The sequence below is a fragment of the Meles meles genome, chromosome 20, assembly GCF_922984935.1.
Source record: "Meles meles chromosome 20, mMelMel3.1 paternal haplotype, whole genome shotgun sequence".
Lineage (NCBI taxonomy): Eukaryota > Metazoa > Chordata > Mammalia > Carnivora > Mustelidae > Meles > Meles meles.
Window position 1 is genome coordinate 21,312,971 of NC_060085.1, and position 21,453 is coordinate 21,334,423.

Below are 21,453 nucleotides of genomic sequence, written 5' to 3' on the forward strand. Positions count from 1 at the left end.
TCAAAACTAAAACAAAACTGCGGACTCAGTCAATTAATTGTCTGCCTCCAGCTCAGGTCATGATCCCAGGGTCCTGGGACTGAATCCCGCATCAGGCTCCTTGTTCAGCAGGGAGACTGCCTCTCCCTCTGCCACTCTCCCTGCTTGTGCTCTCTCTCTCTGACAGATAAATAAAATCTTCAAAAAAAAAAAAAAAAACTAAACAAAAGTGGGGTACTTGGCTGGCTCAGTTGGTAGACTGTACTACTCTTGATCTTAAGGTTGTGAGTTCAAGCCCCATGTTGGGTATAGAGATTAGTTAAAAATAAACTTAAGGAAGAGGAATCACCTGGAAACTTTTAACTGTAAAATGCAATATCTGAAATAAAGAACTCATTGATAGCCTCATCAGCAGAATGCAGATGACAAAGAAATCAGTCAGTAAGCTTAAATACAGAGTAATAAAAATGAGAGATTCCAAACAGAGAGAAAAAAATATTGAGAAAATGGGGCATCTGGGTGGCTCAGTGGGTTAAACCTCTGTCTTCAGCTCGGATCATGATCTCAGGGTCCTGGGATTGAGTTCCGCATCGAGCTCTCTGCTTGGCGGGGATCTTGCTTCATCCTCTCTCTCTCTCTCTGCCTGCCTCTCTGCCTACTTGTGATCTCTCTCTGTCAAATAAATAAATAAAGTCTTTTAAAAAAAGATTTAAAAAAATATTGAGAAAAAAATTAAAAGAGCCCCAGAAACCTGTGGGACAATAGTAGAAGGTCTAACACTTACGTTATTGAGTCCCAGATGGAAGAAATTGATGTAGAAAGAAAAGTAAGACCTTCCCCAATTTGTGAAAGGCATACATTTACAAATTCAATCTCAGCAAACACCAAAAATGTGTTTAATAGTTTAATAGTTAGTAGTTTGGTCAATCAATGAAAAAAAAATAGCAAACGACCTGATTCAAAAATGGGCAAAGGACTTGAATAGACATTTATCCTAAGAAGATATCTGAATGGCTAATGAGTGCATGAAGATACTCTATATCACAGTTAGGAAAATGCAAATCAAAACTACAATGTGATACCATCTCAAACTCAGTAGAATGATCGTATCAAAAACAAAACAGAAAACAAGCGCTGGCCAGCGTGTGGAGAAATTGGAACCCTTGTGTGGGAATGTAAAATGGTGCAGCCATTGTGGAAAACCATATGAAGGTTTTCCTTTAAAAAATAAGGAAATAAGGAAAAAAAAATAAGGAATTTTTTCCTTTAAAAAATTTTTTAAAAAGGCATTCCTTAAAAAAATTAGCAATGAGATTACTCTATGTCCCAGCAATTCCACTTCTAGGCATACACCCCAAAGAAACGAAAGCAGAGTCTCGAAGAGATATTCATGTGGCCACATTCCTAGCAGCATTATTCATGGTAGCTAAACACAGAAGCAACCCAAGTGTCCAAGTGGAGGGAGGGGTGACAAAATGTGGTATATGCACACCATGGAATATTATTCAGCCTTAAAAAAGAGAAAAGAGATACTGACACCTGCTAGAATGTGAACACACCCTAACATTACGCTAAGTGAAATAAATCAGTCACCAAAAGGCAATATTGTATGATTCCACTTCTGTGAGTTACTTGGAGTAGTCCAAGTCATGGAAAGTAAAATGGTGGTTGCCAGGGGTTGGGGGGAGGGGGTCAGGGGAGCTACAGTTTCACAGGTATAGAGTTCCAGATTTGCAAGCATTAGGGGAACAGATGGTGGTGACCGCTGCACCACAACATGAATGTACCCAATGCCTGAATCGTACGCTTCAAGACGGTGACATCAGTGGGGCGCCTGGGTGGCTCGGGTCATGATCTCAGGGTCATGGGATCAAGTCCTGTGTCCATGCCCAGCATGGAGCCTGCTTAAGATTCTCTCCCTCTTGAACCACTTTAAACACATCCCTCCTCCTGGCTCGCGAGCAAGCTTTCTTGGGGAAAAAAAAAAAGAAGAACCTCTGCTAATTGATAAGAAAATTATGACATCAGCATTAAAAAATGGTGACAATGGTAAATTATGTTATGTCTTTTAATTAGAAAAAAAAAAATTAAAAGATGTATTCAAGAAAACCCTGCCCAGACAGATCACAATCAAACTGCTGAAAATCAAAGATAAAAATATCATAAAAGCACCCGGAAGAAAAATGATGCGTTACTTATAGAGAAGCAATGATTCAAGACTGTGGATTTCTCCCCATTGGAACGTGCCCATAGCAAAGGGGTTCGTGTATGAGGATGCATTTCTGTGTTGCTTTGCCATGTCTCTCAGGAAGTGTGCTTATGCTATCCCTGAGCTCAATTTGAGGCAGAACACAGGAAGTGAATTCCATTCCCATCTTCTGATCCAGAACAGGATTTTGGGGGGTTCAATCTGAACCTGACCGCATCTGGCCCAGAGGGATGCAGGCAGGCAGGAGCAGGTCTCTCTGATGGTGGGCCTCCTGAGCAGGGGAGCAGGAATAAAGTCCTGTGACTTCCTCCCCTGAGGGGACCATGCTGTCCCCTTGGGAACCACAGACTCAGTGGTTGAGTCCAATGGGTTAAGAAAAGGTTAGAGCAGAATCCTTAACATTCTCATTTCCCATTAAAAGGAGACTTTACTGCACTTGGACACTACCAGTCAACCTCCTCTGGCTTCACCAGTGGCAGGAATGAATCATCCAGTGGGTAAAATCAGCAGGAAGAACATTGTTCTGACAGCCTGGCTGTCATTCAGACCAAGGGCAGAGCTATTCCCAACTCTGACACCTGTCCCCAGGCAGTAGGCAGTGCAGTGTCCCACCCCACCCACCCCAGCTTCCTGACCTGGCTGGGGTCCGCCTGACTTGCAGGCCTAACTGTCATTTCAGTTCTCAGACTCCACAGCCAGCCCTGACACATAACTGGACAGCCATGGCTTCCTAGCTGAGGGTCAGCGGCTTCTGACACCTAGCAGCCCGGAGCCGGGGGCGGGGAGCTGGACTAATAAGGTCACAGAGGATACTCAAGGCCTGGGAGCTGGCTGAGGTTTCCATCCCCAAGTTCCGTGGAAAAGGATAAAAAGCCCTCAGCCAGGATGCCTGGATGGCTCAGATGGTTAAGGGTCCGCCTTAACCATGCTCAGGTCATGATCCAGGGTCCTGAGAGCGAGTCCCGCATCCGGGTCCTTGCTCAGCAGGTAGCCTGCTTCTCTCTGCCTGCTGCTTCCCCTGCTTGTACGCTCTCTCTCTCTCTCTCACGCAGTCTCTCTCTCTCTGACAAATAAATAAATACAATCTTAAAAAAAAAAAAAAAAGCCCTCAGCAATCGAGACTCTGGGAGCCCTATCCCTCCCTGGCCTCTTCCAGTCCATAGTCCCGCCATCACCCTCCTTCCCCACCCAAGAAGCTGCAAGAGACAAGGTCCAAAGGAGAAGTCTTTTAATACAAAGAGGGCAGGGCCTGGTCTGGGAAGGACTTAAATAAAGGAGAAAAGAGTCAGGAGCCGGCAGCTGGGGGCCTGGGGGCCCTGTGGAGTGGGATGATGCAGACAGAGTTCCGGGCCTCTTTGATGCGCCACCAGCGGCCAAGCCTACAGGGGACAGAACGAAAGGAGGGGCTCTCTCCTGGGAGAGCCCAGGGCCAGCCCCCACCACCCCAGCCAGTGGCCTGGCCAGTACCACCTTCTACCCCGCCCCCCACGGGTCCCTCATACCTGTGCTCCTGCCCCACCCCAGCCACCAGGAAATCCCCGGAGCTGGAGAACTTGAGGCTATTGATAAAGCCCACCTGAGAAGAGGTCGAGACATGGGAAGACGTGAGAAGATGTGAGAACAGATCCATCCCCCACCCCCCCTCCGCAGTGGACCCACACCATAGCCCCAGCCTCACAGCCAAGGGCTTGGCCTCGGCAGGCCCAGCTTAAATCCCTGCTCTGCCTCCTGCTACCTGGGTCAGCCCGACTCCTCAGGGCTTCAGCCTCCACACCTATGAGATGGACGGAAAAAGTGCTGGCCTCACAGTGAACTTGTGAGGATTTACGGAGACAGTGTACGCCAAGTACATCACCTATCAGGGTGGCCCAGGGCCTAGCTCCTGGCTGCGGGGTCCTGGAGACCCCATGACTGTCACCGAGCCCTGCACAGTCACCAGATGTCATGGACCGTCCTGCCACTCTCCCTAGAGTGTCCCATGCCCACAGGCTCTGGCTGTGGGATAGCACCAGGCTGCCCGTCACCTCCATGCCTCTGCACATGCTGTCCCTGCCTTGTCCCAGCCTTGCTCCCCTACACCCAGGACAGGGTGGGGAGTTGAAGGTGAGGAAGAAGGAGAAAGGGTTCCTGTTAGGCCCTGCGCTAAGAGCTGGGACTATAAAACAGAGAAGTCCTAGCTGGCCCTGCCCTGAGGAGCCTCCCTTCTGGCAGGAAAAAACAGTAAGGGGCTAAGTCCAGGGGCCACGAGCTCCAGGGCCTCGGCAGTGAGGCAAAGACAAGCTGGGTATTCAAGTCCCACTTACCAGGGGAATGTCGCAGAGCGGGTCAAGCCGCCGAAAGCCCTCTCCGCACTGCCAGAGCTTCACACAGGAGCTGTGGGAGCCTGGGGGGCAAGACAGACAGTGAGCACCCCCGCCCCAGCGCCCCACTAAACCCCCTCCACCGTCACCCCGTCCTCTTGGCCTCAAAGGGTACCCACCTGTGGCCACCAGGTCCGTGTTGAGCAGGGCCGCCACTGATGACACCCAGAAGGGCTGCTCCAGACCCTGCTCCCCCCGCAGCCCATGGGCCTCACGCTGCAGGGCGAGTGGCCGCTTCTTGGAGAGGCCCCACAAGGCCACGGAGCTGTGGACAGAGATGGTCATGGATGAGGGGCTGGGGTAGGGCAGACAGGCCACTGGGCGGAAAGAAATCACATCACTGCTCGGAGAGGTCCCAGGAGGTGAGGCCGGGAGCAATGACAGCCGTGTGAGGCATCAGAAAGGCAGCTCTTACCCATCATCTGCGCCCGACACCATGTGCTCCTCGTTGATAAGCTGTATGCTGTCAATGGAGCCCCTGGAGAGGAGGAGCAGTGAGGGGCATGGCCCCTCCCCCATCCCCACTCCCCCCACTGGGCCCAGTGGACAGCCTTACTGGTGGCCATAGAAGACAAGCTGGGACTCCTCGGGGATCTTCCACACACGCACCGTCCCGTCCCGGCCCCCCGCCGTCACACAGCACTCCCGGCTCAGGGCGTCCAGCGCAGCCACGGCATCCTGGTGCCCGAAGCTGGGGGGATGAAGGGGGCAGGGGGTAGGATGGGGATCACACGTGCACTGGCATGCACATCCACACACGCTCTCCCCATGCACACTCACAGCGTCTCCACGTAGGAGTTCTCCGCCACGTTCCACACCTTCACGGAGCGGTCGTGGGACGTGCTGTACAGCTGGTGGGTGCCTCTGCGGAATGCCAGACCCTAATACACGGAGAGGGGACAAAAGGGGATCTGGACTATAGCAGGCAAGGCGGAAGTCAGACCCAGGGAGGACTTCCTGAAATCAGGTCCCAGCACTCAGCTGCTGTCAAGAAGCCATAATCTTCTGAGCAGCCCCCCCACCCCCACCCCCACCCAGGGCAAGCTCGGTCTCTCCCAGCTCTCCCCCTTTATGTCCTTTATGCACTGCACTGAAGTGCAGGTTGCCAAGGATGGCGACCCTCTGCCTCATTCACCCCATCGCCCCAGCCCGGCCCACTTAGTCGCTCGACAAATGTCCAGAGCTCCTACCGACACGGCGTCCCGGTGTCCCGTGAACGTGTACAGATGCCGGCAGCTCTGGGCCTCCCAGACGAGAATGAGCTTACTGCGGTCACCCGAGGCCTGTGGGGAGGAGGGCAATGGCCACAGGCACCCAGTGCGTGCCCCCGCCTCTTACCCGCCCCCGGGGCCAACCCTGCCTTACAAGGTACTTGCCGTCAGAGGAGATGGCCATGCAGAGGATGTGGCTGTCATGGCCGGGGGGCTGCCCCTCAGCACCCTTCGTGGCTCGTGGGATCACGTGGAGCTTCCGTCCACTCTCCACACTCCCTGACACCCGGAGAGAGAGAGGCTACTGGCATGGAGGCTGGGACTGGCTGGCAACCCCCTCCAAGGGTAGCACGGTCCAAAGATCGGGCTCAGCCACCGGGAACCCCTGCACAGCCCCCTCAGGCTCCTCGTCTGTTATATGGTGACAATAACCCCAAAGGGCAGCTGCGAAGCCCCAGGGAGAAGGAAAGTGGGTGCTCTAAGACCAAGGCTACAAGTTCTTCCAGTTTCTCCTGAGGGTGGATGAAGACAGCACTCAGCTGTCGAAGGGAGGACCCAGGAAGAGCAGAATGCAATCCCGGGGCTGCATGGAGCCTCAGGGAGCTCGCAGCCCCACTCCGAGCCAGAGCTTCCACTGGCACCCAGAAAACACCTCCTTAGGAGCCAACTTACCACCAGAAGCCTCCCCCATCGGGCCTCAGTCTGCCCTGATGACTCTCTCCTCACAGACCAGCCCTCCTAAAGACCACTAGGGCTGCACCCCCACCCAGGCGCTCACTCACACTTGATAATGGTGCAGTCTTTGGCAGCAGAGAAGATGGCCGCGTCATCAGGGGTGATGACCACGCACGTGATGGAGAGCTGGTGCCCCCGTAAGACTCGGATGTCGGCTGGGGCTGGTGCCTGAATCTGGGCAGGAAGGGCTGGGTCACTGCCACAGGGGGCAAGAAGGCCCCTAGACACACACACACACACACACACACACACACACACACACACACACACCATCCTTTCCTACTACCCTGCAAGGATCAGACCCTTCCTTGACCCCATCTGCCCAAGTGCCCACCATGTTCCAGAGCAAAAACCCCACAGCCTGAGTCCCCAATTAGGCCATCTGCTCACCAACCCACGGGTGCCCTATGGTTCACTCCAATCTCACACCAAAGTGCCCTGCCCGCTTACCTCCTTTGCCACCGACTTCTGCAGCCTGCCCCGCTGCTCCAGCTGCACAGAGAGGAAAGGGGTGAGCTCCCAGAAGCAGGACCGTCCCGGCCCCTTCTCTCCCACCACCTTCCCTCCACAACTCACCACATCCTCCTTCAGTCGCCCAGCCACCTGGTCCTCCTCAAACTCCCGGGCCTCAGCCTTCTCCTCCTCTGTGCAAGGACAGACCAGGTCTGCCAGGGCACCCCGGGCCAAGCCTCCACTCCTCCTTCCCAGCTGCACCCTACCACCACCTCAGTCCTGGGCCCCAAACACTCGGGCTGCACCCCACAGGAAGTCCGGGCTGCCTTGGGCAAAGGAGATGTCCCCTCCCGCCTAAACCCTGTCTTTACTGAGAGATCAGGCTAAAGTCCCCTGAAGGTCTGCCCCACCCCAGGAGGCCCGTTAGTCTCCTGGCCACCCTCCCCCAGGGCAGCCAGCACCAGCAGCTCGGGCAGCCCACCAGGTACCTGTGTCAGTCACCCATCAGGTGGCGGGGGCCGCAGCAGGCAGTCATGGGCACAGGCCCTGCCCCTCACCTGTCCAGCGCATGGGCTCACCTTGCTGCCTGAGCTGCTCCAGGTAGAGCTTGGCCAAGCGCAGCTTCTTCTCCTGGGCTGTCTCCTCCAGCTCCTCGTCATCCTCCTCCTCAGTCCTCCTGGGAGGCAGGCTGTGGGCGGGAAGGAGCTGCCTCTGTGAGGGCCCAGCCTGCCACTGGGACCGTGCCTCCTCGCTGCTTCCCCTGCCATTCACTGCCCCCAACCCTGCTAACCCTCAGGGCCAATGATTACCCATGTATCATGGGTAATACATTATCATGTAGAAAACTGAAAGGCACGACTTACCAAACTGAAAGGACCCACCCAATGCTCGATAAGAGGGTAAAAGGGGACCCAAAACCCAAAAGGATCACTGCAAAATCTTTCAACTCTAGAGGGAGAAAGGAGGTTCCACAGGCTGCTGAGAAAAGGTCTCATACACAGGGTCTGGAATCAACAGCAACACTGAAAGCACGCCAAGAGAGGAGCCACACACACAAAATCCTCAAGGGCAGTGTGAACCCCTGGAAGCCCACGCCAGTTAAACCACCGATGACCAGCGAAGATACTGTCAGATGCACAAGGTGCCACAGGACTTGTCTTTTTTAGACCTCACTAAAGGATGGAGGCCGTGCTCCTTACACAAGAGGGTAAGCTAAGAATGAGAAAGGCAGGGACACCTGGGTGGCTCAGTTGGTTAAGCGACTCCCTTCGGCTCAGGTCATGATCCCAGCATCCTGGGATCCAGTCCCACATCTGGCTCCTTGCTCGGCAGGGAGCCTGCTTCTCCCTCTGCTTCTGCCTGTGCTCGCTCGCTCTCTCTCTCTCTCTCTCTCTCTGACAAATAAATAAATAAAACCTTAAAAAAAAAAAAAAAAAAGAATGAGAAAGGCATGGGAGACAGGGAATAGGAGAGCCAACATGGAAAGCTAAAAAGGCAGATTCCAGAATCATGCCCCCCTAGACCTCGGAGCAGCAGCCAATCCAGATCCAATAAAAGGACCCAAGAGGCAGACACACTGGGACATCACAGCCTCACCCCCACTGCCACGGCACCAGCTTCTACCTTGAGGACAGGATTCCAGGTGCAACTTAACTGGTCTTGGTTTGACCTTGTGCTGGTGAAGGTGCTGCTTTCCCTTCCATGCCCCATCCCTGAACCGGCTGAGAGCATTCACTTCACTCAAGACACAGCCTACCAGGACTTGCTCTTGGGAGCTAGAGGTGGGTCACAAGAACCATCCCCTGATCACGTGCCTGAAGATACCTTCTCCCTGTCAAATGCCCCAACTGTTTCCCAAGACTCATTTATGATCTCGCCCACAATGTCCCCAGAAGGGACCTTGGAAGCCAAGGCTAAACCCAGAGACTCCTTAGTACCTGGTGCCCAGAAAGCCTTCAGCCAACAGGGTTGGTGCTACCTTTCCTCTATCCAGCTAAGGAAAGAACTTCTCCTCAGTTTACCTAAACTAATCAATCCATTATTGAGGGGTTCACACATAGGAGACGGAACTTTAAAGAAAAGCAAAGGAAGCAAACACTGTATGAGTCCACTCATATGATGTTCTGGAAAAGGCAAAACTCTAGGGTCAGTAGTTAGCACAGGCTGGAGGTGGGGAGAACCTGACTACAAAGGAGCAGGGGTGATTTCTGGAGAGCGATGAAACCCTTCTACACCTTCATAGTGACGGCAGTTACACAGCTGTGTTTGTCAAAACTCACAAACTGTACGCTAAAAAAAGCGAGCATTACTGTATGTAAGTTATGCCTGAATGAAAAAATGAAAAGGAGGAGGAAGAAAAGGTGGAGAAGGGAAGGAAGGAAGGCCGGAAACTACAGAAATGATTAACTCAAGTCAGAATGCAGAGATGGGGCTTCTAAGTTGCTGCAAATGATCTACCTAGCTCCTAACCCAGGTGGTGGGCACACAAAGCTTCATCACTTCCCCCTTGCTCCCTTTGTCCAAACACATTTCATTGAGTACTTCTGTATCTCACAGTTCACAACACATTTTTTAAAGATTTAAAAGTATTCTTTGGGCACGTGGGTGTTCAGTGGGTTAAGCCCCTGCCTTCCGCTCAGGTCATGATCTCAAGGTCCTGGGATCGAGACCCGAATCAGGCTCTCTGCTCAGTGGGGAGCCTGCTTCCCCTCTCTCTCTGCCTGCCTCTCTGCCTACTTGTGATCTCTGTCAAATAAATAAATAAAATCTTTAAAAGTATTCTGCACAGGGCTAGGCACACCCACCCACGATGACCTTAAAAGTAAGTATATGAAGTCTTTCTGTGAGCAGGTCAAGGACAGCATGTGCTCACTGTTAGAAGCTGAATTTCCAAAGCCAACTCTTAGGGAAGGCCCTAGGATTCCCCGGCATGACAGCCTCTGTTCCACAGGCTCAGGCCTGACACCTTGTTAGCCTCCTTTGAAACCCTAAAACATGCCCCACCCCTAGCACCTGTAGAATGAGGGAGATATTCAAAGCCCTCCCCAACCTGGATGGGGCCAACACCTGCCTTTCCATCCTCTTCATCTCTCACTCCCACACACGTAAAGTCCTAGACTTTTCTCCACTCCCTGAATGTTCTCCCTGCCTCTACCTGAGGGATTCCTCCTCATCTCTCCAAGCCCTATTTAAATGTTCCCTCCCCAGTCTCCAGAATACAGAGCTGTAGAATACACATCCCATTACAACACATTTTGTCTTCACCTGCCTGCTCATCTCTGTAGTCTCAAGAGTAAAGCCAGTGCCTGGCATATGTTGAAAGCAAGTGTAAAACTGTGGGAAAACAGATGAAGAACTAGCAAGCATTTCTTGCATCCCTTTCCCCTTACCAGCCGGCCCAAGCTGTGTTCAGGTCCCTGCCATGAACCAGGGAGGTCTCACTGGTCTCCCCTTGGGACTGGGCATTCTCCCCACACAGAGACCGTGCAGGGAAGTCTATGAGACTTCTCCATCTCCTCAAAACGAGTGCTACTCATCAGGGTCAGAAGTGGAAGAAAGAGCCAAGCTCTAAGAGCCAAAAAGACCGGAGACATGGGTTCTCCGCCCAGCTCTGCCCTGGGCCTCATTGTTCGCTTCGCCTGGGTGGAAGAGAGCTCACCTCTCACTCTCAGAGTCACTGGAGATCTCCTCATTCATCTTGCCGCCTCCCTTGGACTTGCCCCGGTCCCCGGCAGAGTCGGTCTGAAAATTAAATAATCCTTTCACTGGTCTGGGGTCCCAAGCATCCCAGCACGGAGCAAGCGCCCCTTCCGATCTCTCGAGGGCCGTGGGCCTTGGAAAGTTGGTAGCTCCCCCGGCTCAAGTGCAAGTTCTTTCAGGATTTAGCCCACGGAGAGAGGGACGAAGCTGACTCCAGCTGGGAGTCCGAAAAGAGGACCGCGGAGGAGCCCGGGGCCCGGGTGTCCCGTAAGGTGTGACGGTGGTCAGCCGCAGTAAGCGGGACCGACTGTGGCCCGCAGAAGCTCCAGGCTCACCTTTCGCCGCCGCTTGCCGGTCCCTGCACCGGCCCCCGGGGCCGACCTTCCCCGCTTTCGAGCCGCGGCTGCTGCCGACATGCTGCCGAACCTGAATGTAGCGGCCACCACGGAGAACTCACGTGGTTGCTAAACCCTGAGGTCTGGGAAGACTCCGCGCCCCGACTGGCTCCCACTGCCCCGCAGGTCCCGCCTCCCATAGCTCCATTGGGTCCTTCTTTAAGCTCTGTCACGCCCCCCAAGCGCCCATAGGGTAAATGCTCGTGGCCACGCCTCCAAGAGTTTCTACAGGCTCCCGCGCCAGGCTCCAGTAGGAAGCAAGCCTCTCCAGGAGCTTCCGGCCCAGGGCTCTGGCGCATGCGCCCTGCTGCGGTCTGACATCCAAGGGCGGTGGGACCAAAAGGGCCTTCTCTGTGTTTGCGGTCTTTGGACGCTGGGAGGCGTCAGAGATGCAGGGTTCCTTGTCTCGGAGGGTGACTCCTCCCCATCAGGGCTGGAACCAGGATGAACCATCCTGGCACGAGATAGCCGGGAGGAATCTAGGCAGCCCCGAGAAGGGGAGGCAGTGTCTGCAGCTGGGCCCAAGGTCACTGGGCAACCGGCGGACACGTTTTGCGTGCCTCAGGCCAGACAAGGGGCGCTAAGGACGCGTCAGTCCCCTGGGCTGCTCTGGCTGTATCCCGATCAAGTGTCCACCGGTCCATGGGACAGGCTGTTGGCCTCCGCCTGCCCAGCCTCTGACTCACTTGACTGGTGGCCAGATAGCTGGAAAACCACACCCCCACCCCGGCGCTGCCCCTGCTTCTATCTCTGGCATTTGTAGGGAAATCACTCCCCCAGTCATACCTAAGTTTACAGAGGGTTGCTAGAGAAGGTCCTAGAACTGGAACTGCTGTGGGTGTCCTGATACTAGACCTGTGGCTGCCATCTATCCCAGGTCCCTGCTTCTCTTAGGTGAGTGCTCTGTGACCTACCTACAGCCCTCTGCAGGGCAGGGCGGGGCAGGACCAGGTATGACTGGTGCTTGCCCTAGGGCAGTTCAAGGCCACTGGTCTCAGACCCTGACTGGCACCCCAGAACTTTTGGACCCCTTGGGAAGGGTTTCTGGGCCACTGGGTACCAAGTTCTAGAGGGACAGATCTGCCCCAGGAGTGTGGCTCTTGGGAGCGGCTGTCCACTCTCCTCCATAGTTGGGATGACTCAGCCCAGTAACCATGCCAGGTCGGAGTCAGCTGAGACAGGGAGGAGCAGGCAGTAACCAGAGGGAGGAGGAGCCCAGAAGCAGGAAGAGGTTCTCTTTTCACTTTCCCTCCCTCTTCAGAACACCGGATTGGTAGAGAGGGTAGGGAACCATTCTTCCTTGCCCCGAGGGCAGACTGGATAGGGGTCCTGGCCTGGGTCTTGTGAATGGGGAAAGGGAAAGGGAACTGATGCAGAGAGCTGGTTTTGGTTTTGGTGGGTCAGGGAATGGGGAAGTGGGAGGCAATGGGAGGGGACTGTCACCAAAGGGCAAACCCAGACAGGGGCAAGTTGGTGTTATGCCAGTCAGGTGGGATGCAGAGGCCATGAAGACTGAGGGTCCCCTCTGTGCCCTAGAAGAGCCATGGCTCCAAAGCGCAAGTCCCAGGTGCCACATGAGGGCCCTGACAAAAAGCAGGGGCGGCAGGGGGCAGAGGAGGAGGACAACTTCCGCTCCACTGCCGAGGCTCTCAGAGCTGCCCCCACAGAGAAGCACACAGTTCAAGTGGACCCAGCATGCCCACTCAGCCACAGCCCCGGAACGCAGGTAAGCTGTAGTCTCCATCCAGACTTGGCGCCTACTCCTTCCTAGGTTCAAATACACTCAGACCTGCTCCCCTCCTCACTGGGGCTTGGATCTGGCCAGGTAGCTCAGGGTCCCAAGTAAGCTATGTTCCCCAACACCCCAAAGGTCAGGTAGAGCTGTGTCCCATCATATCTAGGCAGGTCATTTCTGCTCTTCAGACTCCAGAGCAAGCCCCTGAGCATCTCCGGCCTCCCCCACCACACTTAAGGCAGGACTTTGATCCCCTCAGTCTTCCCAGGGTTCACCTATATCCCCTAAAGCAGCCACCCCCACAGGGCCATGTCCCTCTGAGATCCCTTGCATGGCAGGGTTGTATTCCTGTGAGACCCCCAGGGCAGAACCAATGTCTCCCTCTGATCCCTGACATAGGGCACAGCCATATCCCCAACTGCCTGAGTTTAATCATGTCCCCTAAGATCAGGTTCCCCAGGGCAGAACCATGACACCCTCAAGCCTTCCCTGATAGAGCCTTCTCTGATGCCCTCAGTGCCACCTGACTCCTGTCAGCATCAGACCCCTGTCCGCGTGCAGGCAGGTACCCTGTCCCACCCAAGGGCAGCCCAAGTGGGTCTGCCCTCCCCACGCCCCCTCTGGCCCTAGGTGCATGAAGACTACGCCTGCACCCTGAACCAGACCAACATTGGAAGCAACAACAACAAGTTCTACATCATCCAGCTGCTGGAAGAGGGTGACCGCTTTGCCTGCTGGAACCGCTGGGGCCGTGTGGTAAGTGCCGCCAGCTTCCTCCCCTGTACTCTCCTTCTCCCCACCTCTCCCTGCTCCACACATGCACCCTGCTCCCTAGTATCTCCGTAGCTTACTTGGCTGCTGACTGTATCCCCTTTCCACCTGTGACTGCCCCGGAGGCTCTTGGCACAGGGCCCGGCCGAGCAGAGGCCCGCCAGTGCTCACAGCCAGCCAGTGGCAGGCACACCCCTGAAGTCTGTTGGTTGCAGGGAGAGTTGGGCCAGTCAAAGCTCAGCTACTTCAAGTTACTGGAGGACGCAAAGAAGGACTTTGAGAAGAAATTTCGTGACAAGACCAAGAACAGCTGGGCGGAGCGGGACCACTTTGTGGCCCACCCGGGCAAGTACACGCTCATTGACGTGCAGGGAGACGATGAGGCCCAGGAAGCCGTGGTGAAGGTGATGTGGCCAGGAGGGTGGCAGGGCCTGGGACGAGGGAGGGGACTGGAAGGAGAGACCCAGCCAGTTAGCTTCTGCCACTATCCAGTTGTGTGACCTTAGGCACAGACCTCCCCTCTCTGGCCTCAATCTGGCCGATCTTTGTCTAACGCCAGGCTCCGCTCTGGCTGTGCCCAGCTGCTCCCACCCATCCGTGACGTCTCCCCTTAGGTGGATGGAGGCCCAGTGAGGAGCGTGGTGCAACGTGTGCGGCCCTGCTCCCTGGACGCAGCCACGCAGAAGCTCATCACCAACATCTTCAGCAAGGACATGTTCAAGAATGCCATGACCCTCATGAACCTGGGTGAAGGGAGAGGGGCCAGGCAGGGTGGCGGGGGCCCTGGGGGACCTGATCTGAGACGACATGATTAAACTCAGGCAGTTGGGGCCAGGCAGGGTGGCGGTGGGGGAGCAGGGCTGCAGGGCTGAGTGTCCCCCCCACCCCTGCCCACCCCCCCCAGATGTGAAGAAGATGCCCCTAGGGAAGCTGAGCAAGCAGCAGATCGCACGGGGCTTCGAGGCTTTGGAGGCCCTGGAGGCGGCACTGCGAGCCCCCGCAGATGGTGGCCTCAGCCTGGAGGAGCTGTCCTCCCACTTCTACACCGTCATCCCCCACAACTTTGGCCGCAACCGGCCCCCACCCATCAACTCCCCTGAGCTCCTGCAGGCCAAGAAGGACATGCTGCTGGTGAGGCTTGGGGGGTGGGGCAGGCAGTGGGGCAGACGGATAGACAGGGCAAAGGAGATGGGGGGACAGATGGTCAAGAAGGCCCAGGGAGGAGGACGGAATGGGTAGCCGGAAGGACAAGGGAGGGGAAGGCCAGACTGATGGATGGGGTGGGGTGCACAGGCGGACAGACAGGTGGGGTGGCCACCATCCCAGTCGTGTGGGAGGGAGGATGCTGGCAGTCACATGGACCCACAAGCTGCCTGGGCCCATCCCTCTAGGTGCTGGCGGACATCGAGCTGGCCCAGACCCTGCAGGCGACCCCTGAGGAGGAGAAGGTGGAGGAGGTCCCACACCCACTGGACAGAGACTATCACCTCCTAAAGTGCCAGCTCGAGCTGCTGGACCCAGAGGCACTCGAGTACAAGGTGGGCCCGTCGCCCAGAGTCACTGTCCCTCTGCCCATCCGCCCTCCCGGTATGCAGGAGAACTGCCTGCCCTTGGCCTTCTCTTCCTGTGCCCGCAGGGCCTGAGGAGAGCTCTGGGACCAGAGGTGGCAGTAGGGGTCTGCACACACATCTCCCACCTTCAGCAGCCAGCTTCTGCTTTTCCTGCAGGTGATCCGTACCTACCTAGAGCAGACTGGCAACAGCTACAGGTGCCCGGCTCTTCAACACGTTTGGAAAGTGAACCGAGAAGGGGAGGTGAGGGAGAGTCCCTGCCAACCCATTTTCCTCACGACCTGCCCCTTACGGAGATGACCTTGGCTTATATGCCCATCAGCATGTCGGGCTGGCAACTCATCAGCTTCCTCCAGGCCCAGGTCTTCTTGTGCACGTGTGTGTGAGGGTGTGCGATTGGCAGGAGGGGCCCTGGGCCTCAGTCGCACCCTCTGAACGGCAGGGAGAAGCACCTGAGCTTGGATAGCATGACCCTCCCTGTCCCCCCCACCCAGGGAGACAGGTTCCAGGCCCACTCCAAGCTGGGCAACCGGAAGCTACTATGGCATGGCACCAACGTGGCCGTGGTGGCCGCCATCCTCACCAGTGGGCTCCGTATCATGCCTCATTCCGGCGGCCGCGTTGGCAAGGGCATCTATTTCGCCTCAGAGAACAGCAAGTCTGCTGGCTATGGTGAGGTTATCCCACAGGGCCAAGACCCCGGCCAGCATGGGACACAAGGGAGGACTAGTGCTTACTCAACTCACAGTGGATCCAGGAGAGGAATCTTTGAGTGGCTTGACCAGAGTGCTCAGCGGGGCATCCTGGGGACCCGGGTGGGGCAGAGCGGGGGGACTCAGAGGAAGTGCAGCTGCACAGAGACAAGTGAGATGGCCCAGGCAGCTTCCCTTTCTGGAGAAGGGGATGCAGATAGGACGAGCATGCCAGCCAGAGGTGGGGGTGAGGAGGGGTAGTGAAAGAGGAGGCTTGGAGGTCAGGGAGCTTGGAGGTGACACAAAGCCTGGGGGGCTGCAGCAGGTCAGGACCTCTGCGCACAGCCTGATGATAAAGATCTGAGATATTGCCTGGTGTGTGCGGGAGCAAGGGTGGGCAGGACTAATATTCTAGGGTATCCAAGGTTGCCTAAGGCCAACGGGTCCACCAGGAGGGAAGAGGAGCCTAAGAAGGAGTAGAGGGTGGTCTTGGGAGAGCCAGTGCAAGGGGGGTCCCAGGGTAGTGGGTGTAAGATGCCGCTGGCAAAATCAGCAGAACAAGGCAGAGAGAAAAGGCATCTCCCCTGGATTTGGTCCCTGGGAGTCACTGCTGACTTTGGAGTGGGCGGCAGGGGCTGCAGCCAGAACAAGGGGGTGTTTTTAAGGCTGCAGGAAGAGTGGACGCTTTTCTGGGCTGGGTCAACAAAGCCAGAGGAAATAACAACTCAGCAAAGCGGGGGCCAGGGAGGCAGGTAGGAGGGCCAAGCTCCCCGTGCTGAGCTTCCCTGGGTCCCCCAGTTACTGGCATGTTCTGTGGAGCCCACCAACTTGGCTACATGTTCCTGGGGGAGGTGGCACTGGGCAGAGAGCACCACATCACCGTCGATGACCCCAGCTTGAAGCAGCCACCCCCTGGCTTCGACAGTGTCATTGCCCGAGGCCACACAGAGCCTGGTGAGTCCTGAAAACCTGGACGGGCCTGAGGATACAGGCCTGGGGCTGAGCTAAGGGACCAGGACGCCTTCAGGAAGGAGGTGGGCAGGAAGGGGGCTGTGGAGAGGGGGAGAAAGAAGCAGGCTTCCTTACTAGTCCTTTAGTTTATCACTGGACAAACATTTGATGCTTCAACATATCACTCCTGGGCATCCAGGAGGGCTTCAAAGAAAAGGTGTCAATCACTGAGCATTAAAAGGTAAGTAGACATTTCCCTGGCAGAGAAATGGGACAGATAATCCAGGCAGAAGGCCCAGCCTATGTGGTGGTCTGGAGACTGCAAGGTGAGAATGAGCAGGTGTTCCCCGTGGCAGAAGTGGACAGCATAAGGGGCAGAACTTGCTGGTAAAGCCAAGGATTAGGGACCCTTGAGTCACCCACGGCCCTTGCTGTGCCTTGCAGATCCAACCCAGGACACCGAGCTGGAGCTGGATGGCCAGCGAGTAGTGGTGCCCCAGGGCCAGCCTGTGCCCTGTGCAGAGTTCAGCAGCTCCCAATTCTCCCAGAGCGAGTATCTCATCTACCAGGACAGCCAGTGTCACCTGCGCTACCTGCTGGAGGTGCGCCTCTGAGCTCTCTGCCTAGTCCCATCCCCGGGGTCTGCTGGCAGCTAAACCATCAGCCTTAATCTTCCTGCCCATCCCCGGTGCCTCCAGATCTCCCTCTTGTGTCCCAGACAATGATCCCTTCCCCAGTCCTTGCTAGCCCTGGCATTGCCATGGCCCCAGATTCTCGCCTCCTAAGGTCATGGGCGTGATGGACTACCATGATTACTGGGGCACAGATACAGCTGCCCGTTCAAGGTAGAGGAGCACAGGCTGAGAGTGGGTGGAATCCCACATCCACCTGGGCTGTCCACCTTGACCCAGATCATCTGTCTGAGAGGTGCAAGCACCAGGGGAGGCTGAACTTCAAGCATATATAGCAAGTTTATTAAATATTATATCCACTCACTCCCTGACCTCCGCTTGTCTCTGCCACAGCTGCACTAGACGTGGGCCTCCTTCTCTCACTGGGGACCCACCACAACACACAGCAGCCCCAGCCCCACTCTAGGGAGCGAGCACTCACAAGGGTGATGTGGGACACGGACACACACACACACACACACACACACACACACACACACACGTCCATCTACGTCCATGTCCGCAACACCTGGCCTCCTGATCATTGAACCTTCAAAGGGGACGCTGACCAGTTCAGAACTATTGGATATTTGGGGACCCACCTGGTGATTCAGCCTTTTAACCCAGACATAGCCTGGCAAATCAAGCATTCTTCAGGCCTCAGCACCGAACACTCACATGTATCTTATATGCGACTGTTATTAATAAGTTTGGCATATAGCCAAGGGGTACCACTCTACAATCATGACCAGCATGCCAGTCACCCCCTCCCTGGTAACCCTATGGGGGTACAGGTGCCAGAGAGCAGGTCCGGGTCCCATCTGGGATCACACACTGCATTTAATTGTCATGCCTCATGTGTCTCCTTCAGTCTAAAACCATTCTCGGCCCTTCTTTTCCCTTCATAACTTTGACATTCTTGATACGAGAGGGGACAGACTAGTTGTACAGAATATCTCGAGATTTGGATTTGACTGGTGTTTGGTCATGGTCAGCTTCATGCATTGCATTTTGGGCGGGAATGTGATCTACGTGATGTGTCTTTGGTGCGTTATACCCACGGGGACATGTCCCATTCTCGGTGGTGTTAATTTCGATCTCTGGTGGTATCCACCAGGTGTCTCCACCTGAAAGTCAACTGTTTTTCCTGTTTGTAATGCATCCGTAAACCGTGGGAAAATATTTTGAGATATAAGTGCCCCATCCTTCCTGGATTTTCACCCATTAGCTTTAAAATCCATTGATGATTTTTACCTGAAATCGACAACTTAAATCAATTTTTGCTAAGATGGTTGCAAACGGTAGTTACCTAACTCCCTCATCTCTTTTATATTCATTAATCACTATTCCCTCTCTTCATTACCCGTATGGCCTTGTGGATTCTTATGCAATGGGTTATAATCCATTACTGTAATTATTCTGATCTTCAAAATGTCCCAGATTTTGCCAGCAGTAGGTTTTTCGTGCTGACTCTCAGATCTACATCATTTTTTGAGCACTTCCTTCCTTTCTGGCATCACAAAATGTTCCAGGCTCATCTCGTGCAAACCTGAAATCAGCCATTTCTCCAAGGAGCCCTGATTCCCTAGAGCAGGAAATAGTATTTAACATCCAAGATTTGGGCGGTAGGTATGTTCCCTGGCATTGCGGTGTCATTGCTTTTAAGGCCTTGTAGCAAAGAGAGCCAGGAAATACGTATGTGTAAATAAGGGAACACATCTATCCATGTCTATTTCTCCAATTCCAGTCCAACACAGAGTTCTTCCATTCTCCCCCAAATGTGTAGTTAAAATGCCTCCTTTCTGTCACAGGAAGAACCTTGGTTTCCATCAGCCTTAATATATTTACTGCTTAATCCCACACACAAAGGAGTTTCAGAATTGCTACATCCATACCATTGTGAAAACCGAAGTTTATAAGCTGAGCTCAAGATGTACTGAATCTGGGGCGCCTGGGTGGCTCAGTGGGTTAAGCCTCTGCCTTCAGCTCAGGTCATGATCTCAGGGTCCTGGGGATTGAGCCCCGCAGAGCCCCGCATCGGGCTCTCTGCTCAGCAGGGAGTCTGCTTCCCCCTCTCTCTCTGCCTGCCTCTCTGCCTGCTTATGATCTCTGTCTGTCAAATGAATAAATAAAATCTTTACAAAAAAAAATTTAAAAAAAAGATGTACTGAATCTTTCTCAAGACTTATCTTTTGGGGCGCCTGGGTGGCTCAGTGGTTTAAGCCGCTGCCTTCGGCTCAGGTCATGATCTCGGGGTCCTGGGATCGAGTCCCGCATCGGGTTCTCTGCTTGGTGGGGAGCCTGCTTCCCTCTCACTCTCTCTGCCTGCCTCTCTGCCTATTGTGATCTCTCTCTGTCAAATAAATAAATAAAATCTTTAAAAAAAAAAAAAGACTTATCTTTTAAGCTGAGGGTCAATGGTCAAAGGTGCAGTTTGGGCACAAGTTCAAATATTACTGGGATGGGCCATTTATTTCTCTTCGGTATGGTTGTTCTACACTTGAAGTATAGGGAAGTTCATTTGTTTCTGTTTATAATTAACTTTTAGGGGGTTTTCCTCGTCTTCTTTGATGGGTTTTTTCAATACATAGAACATTGACATAGTTCCAGAAAGTCTAATCTTTCGGACAGAAACGTGTGCTCACAAGAGTGTCCTTCTCTAGCCTTTCACTCCATTCCCACCCACCTGCTGTAGTTTCCAGTTTATCCTTCCCGCATTTCTTTGTGCAAATTAGAACAAAACAACAACGACAAAACACCAAAACAAAACAAAAACAAAAAGCCAAAAAAAAAAAAGCTACAAAATGTCCTATTATCCCCCCATTTTTAACTTAGTTGGAATACTTCAGAGGGAGTGTGAACTCTCCACCCCACCATAGTCTCCATCCCTCCCTATCACCTTCCTCCAGTCCACTGTTCTCATTTGCTATTCCCACTTGGTCCTGCTGAGCCCTCCCCAGGCCCTGGGGGCTCAGGTACTGTCCCAGGCCTGCAAGCCCAGCTGGGCAGAGAGAAGAGGAAAATGGGAAGGCACTGGATTTCCCCTTATTCTGAACCAAGACCTCAAAAATCCAGCTTCACCTCCTAGAGATGAAAGCCCACGTTTAGGTCGTGGCCAAGCACAGAAATGGTGCCTGTGTAGACAGAGCCCAGGAAGCAAGTGACCTGGGTTCCAGGTACAACTCAGCTGTGTGATCTGGGACACATTCCTTACCTCTCTGGGCACCAGCTTTCTCATCTGAATAATGGAGAATTGGACCAGGCCCTTCCAATTCCAGCAGGAAATGAGTCAAATCTGGAGGCCCGTGCCCTGGTGGCTACCACCTAGCTCTGTACAATGCTGATCGTGTGCCCGGGGTGGGTTCTAGGGACCCAAAGACAAAATCCCAGCGCTCAGGCACATACAGGCAGGGACAGCAGGCTCTAAACAAGCATGTGCAGAGAGCAGAAATTCACTGAGTGGGGAAAGTGCCCCGAAGATAAAAAAAAAAAGCAAGGTAAAGAATTAGTGATGGGAAGGTGGGGGCATTTTAGGAAAGATGGTCCCCAACGGCCTCCTCTCTCAAGCAGTACCCTGAACTGGGTGAGGGACCAAGTCCCGGACAGATCTGAGGGAAGCGTGTTCTGACAGAGGAAAGAGCACACATGGGAGGATTCTGAAGGAGAAACCAGTTTGATCTACCGGAGGACCAGCAAGATGACTGCTACGGCTTGGAAGTACGGTCAACAAGGACTGTGAGGTCAGAGGGGTGGAGAGAGGGCCACCTGAGCACGGAGGAGCTGGGAGCCTAATCTGATGATGGGAAGCTCTTAGAGGGATGACAGCAGGGTCATGACATGATCGGATTTGTTTTTAGAGGGAACCACTTTAGCTGCTGTGTGGAGAGTGGACCGGAGGGTGTGTCAGTCAAGATCCACTCCGCAGGGAGGTAGGTGGGGGATGGGGTAGCTGGATGATGGGTATGGAGGAGGGCATGTGATGTAATGAGCACTGGGTGTTATATGCAAATGATGAATCATT

At 54.3% G+C, this 21,453-nt stretch overlaps 2 protein-coding genes across 5 annotated transcripts; one reads left to right on the plus strand and one right to left on the minus strand.

Moving 5' to 3' along the window:
- Window positions 1-3,399: 3,399 nt before the first annotated feature.
- On the minus strand, window positions 3,400-11,134 carry RRP9 (ribosomal RNA processing 9, U3 small nucleolar RNA binding protein). Its single transcript, XM_045989816.1, has 15 exons — window positions 10,982-11,134; window positions 10,606-10,688; window positions 7,526-7,635; window positions 7,071-7,138; window positions 6,945-6,986; window positions 6,542-6,668; window positions 5,914-6,038; window positions 5,739-5,831; window positions 5,329-5,429; window positions 5,105-5,239; window positions 4,964-5,026; window positions 4,668-4,813; window positions 4,492-4,571; window positions 3,691-3,764; window positions 3,400-3,567 (listed from the first exon to the last, which is right to left on the minus strand). The coding sequence occupies exons 1-15, from the start codon at window positions 11,060-11,062 to the stop codon at window positions 3,474-3,476; spliced, it is 1,422 nt and encodes a 473-aa protein (XP_045845772.1). The 5' UTR covers window positions 11,063-11,134; the 3' UTR covers window positions 3,400-3,473.
- A 651-nt stretch (window positions 11,135-11,785) lies between these two features.
- Window positions 11,786-17,757, plus strand: PARP3 (poly(ADP-ribose) polymerase family member 3). Of its 4 annotated transcripts, none has more exons than XM_045991770.1 (11): window positions 11,786-11,935; window positions 12,578-12,767; window positions 13,407-13,532; window positions 13,763-13,951; window positions 14,162-14,294; window positions 14,452-14,678; window positions 14,939-15,085; window positions 15,275-15,361; window positions 15,613-15,790; window positions 16,609-16,764; window positions 17,206-17,757. In XM_045991770.1, the coding sequence occupies exons 2-11, from the start codon at window positions 12,585-12,587 to the stop codon at window positions 17,373-17,375; spliced, it is 1,596 nt and encodes a 531-aa protein (XP_045847726.1). In that variant the 5' UTR covers window positions 11,786-11,935; window positions 12,578-12,584; the 3' UTR covers window positions 17,376-17,757. The 4 variants fall into 4 exon arrangements, with proteins under 4 accessions (XP_045847726.1, XP_045847727.1, XP_045847728.1 ...); XM_045991771.1 differs by having other exon boundaries at window positions 11,813-11,935; window positions 12,581-12,767; XM_045991772.1 differs by lacking the exon at window positions 11,786-11,935 and adding an exon at window positions 12,306-12,323.
- The last annotated feature ends 3,696 nt before the right edge of the window (window positions 17,758-21,453 follow it).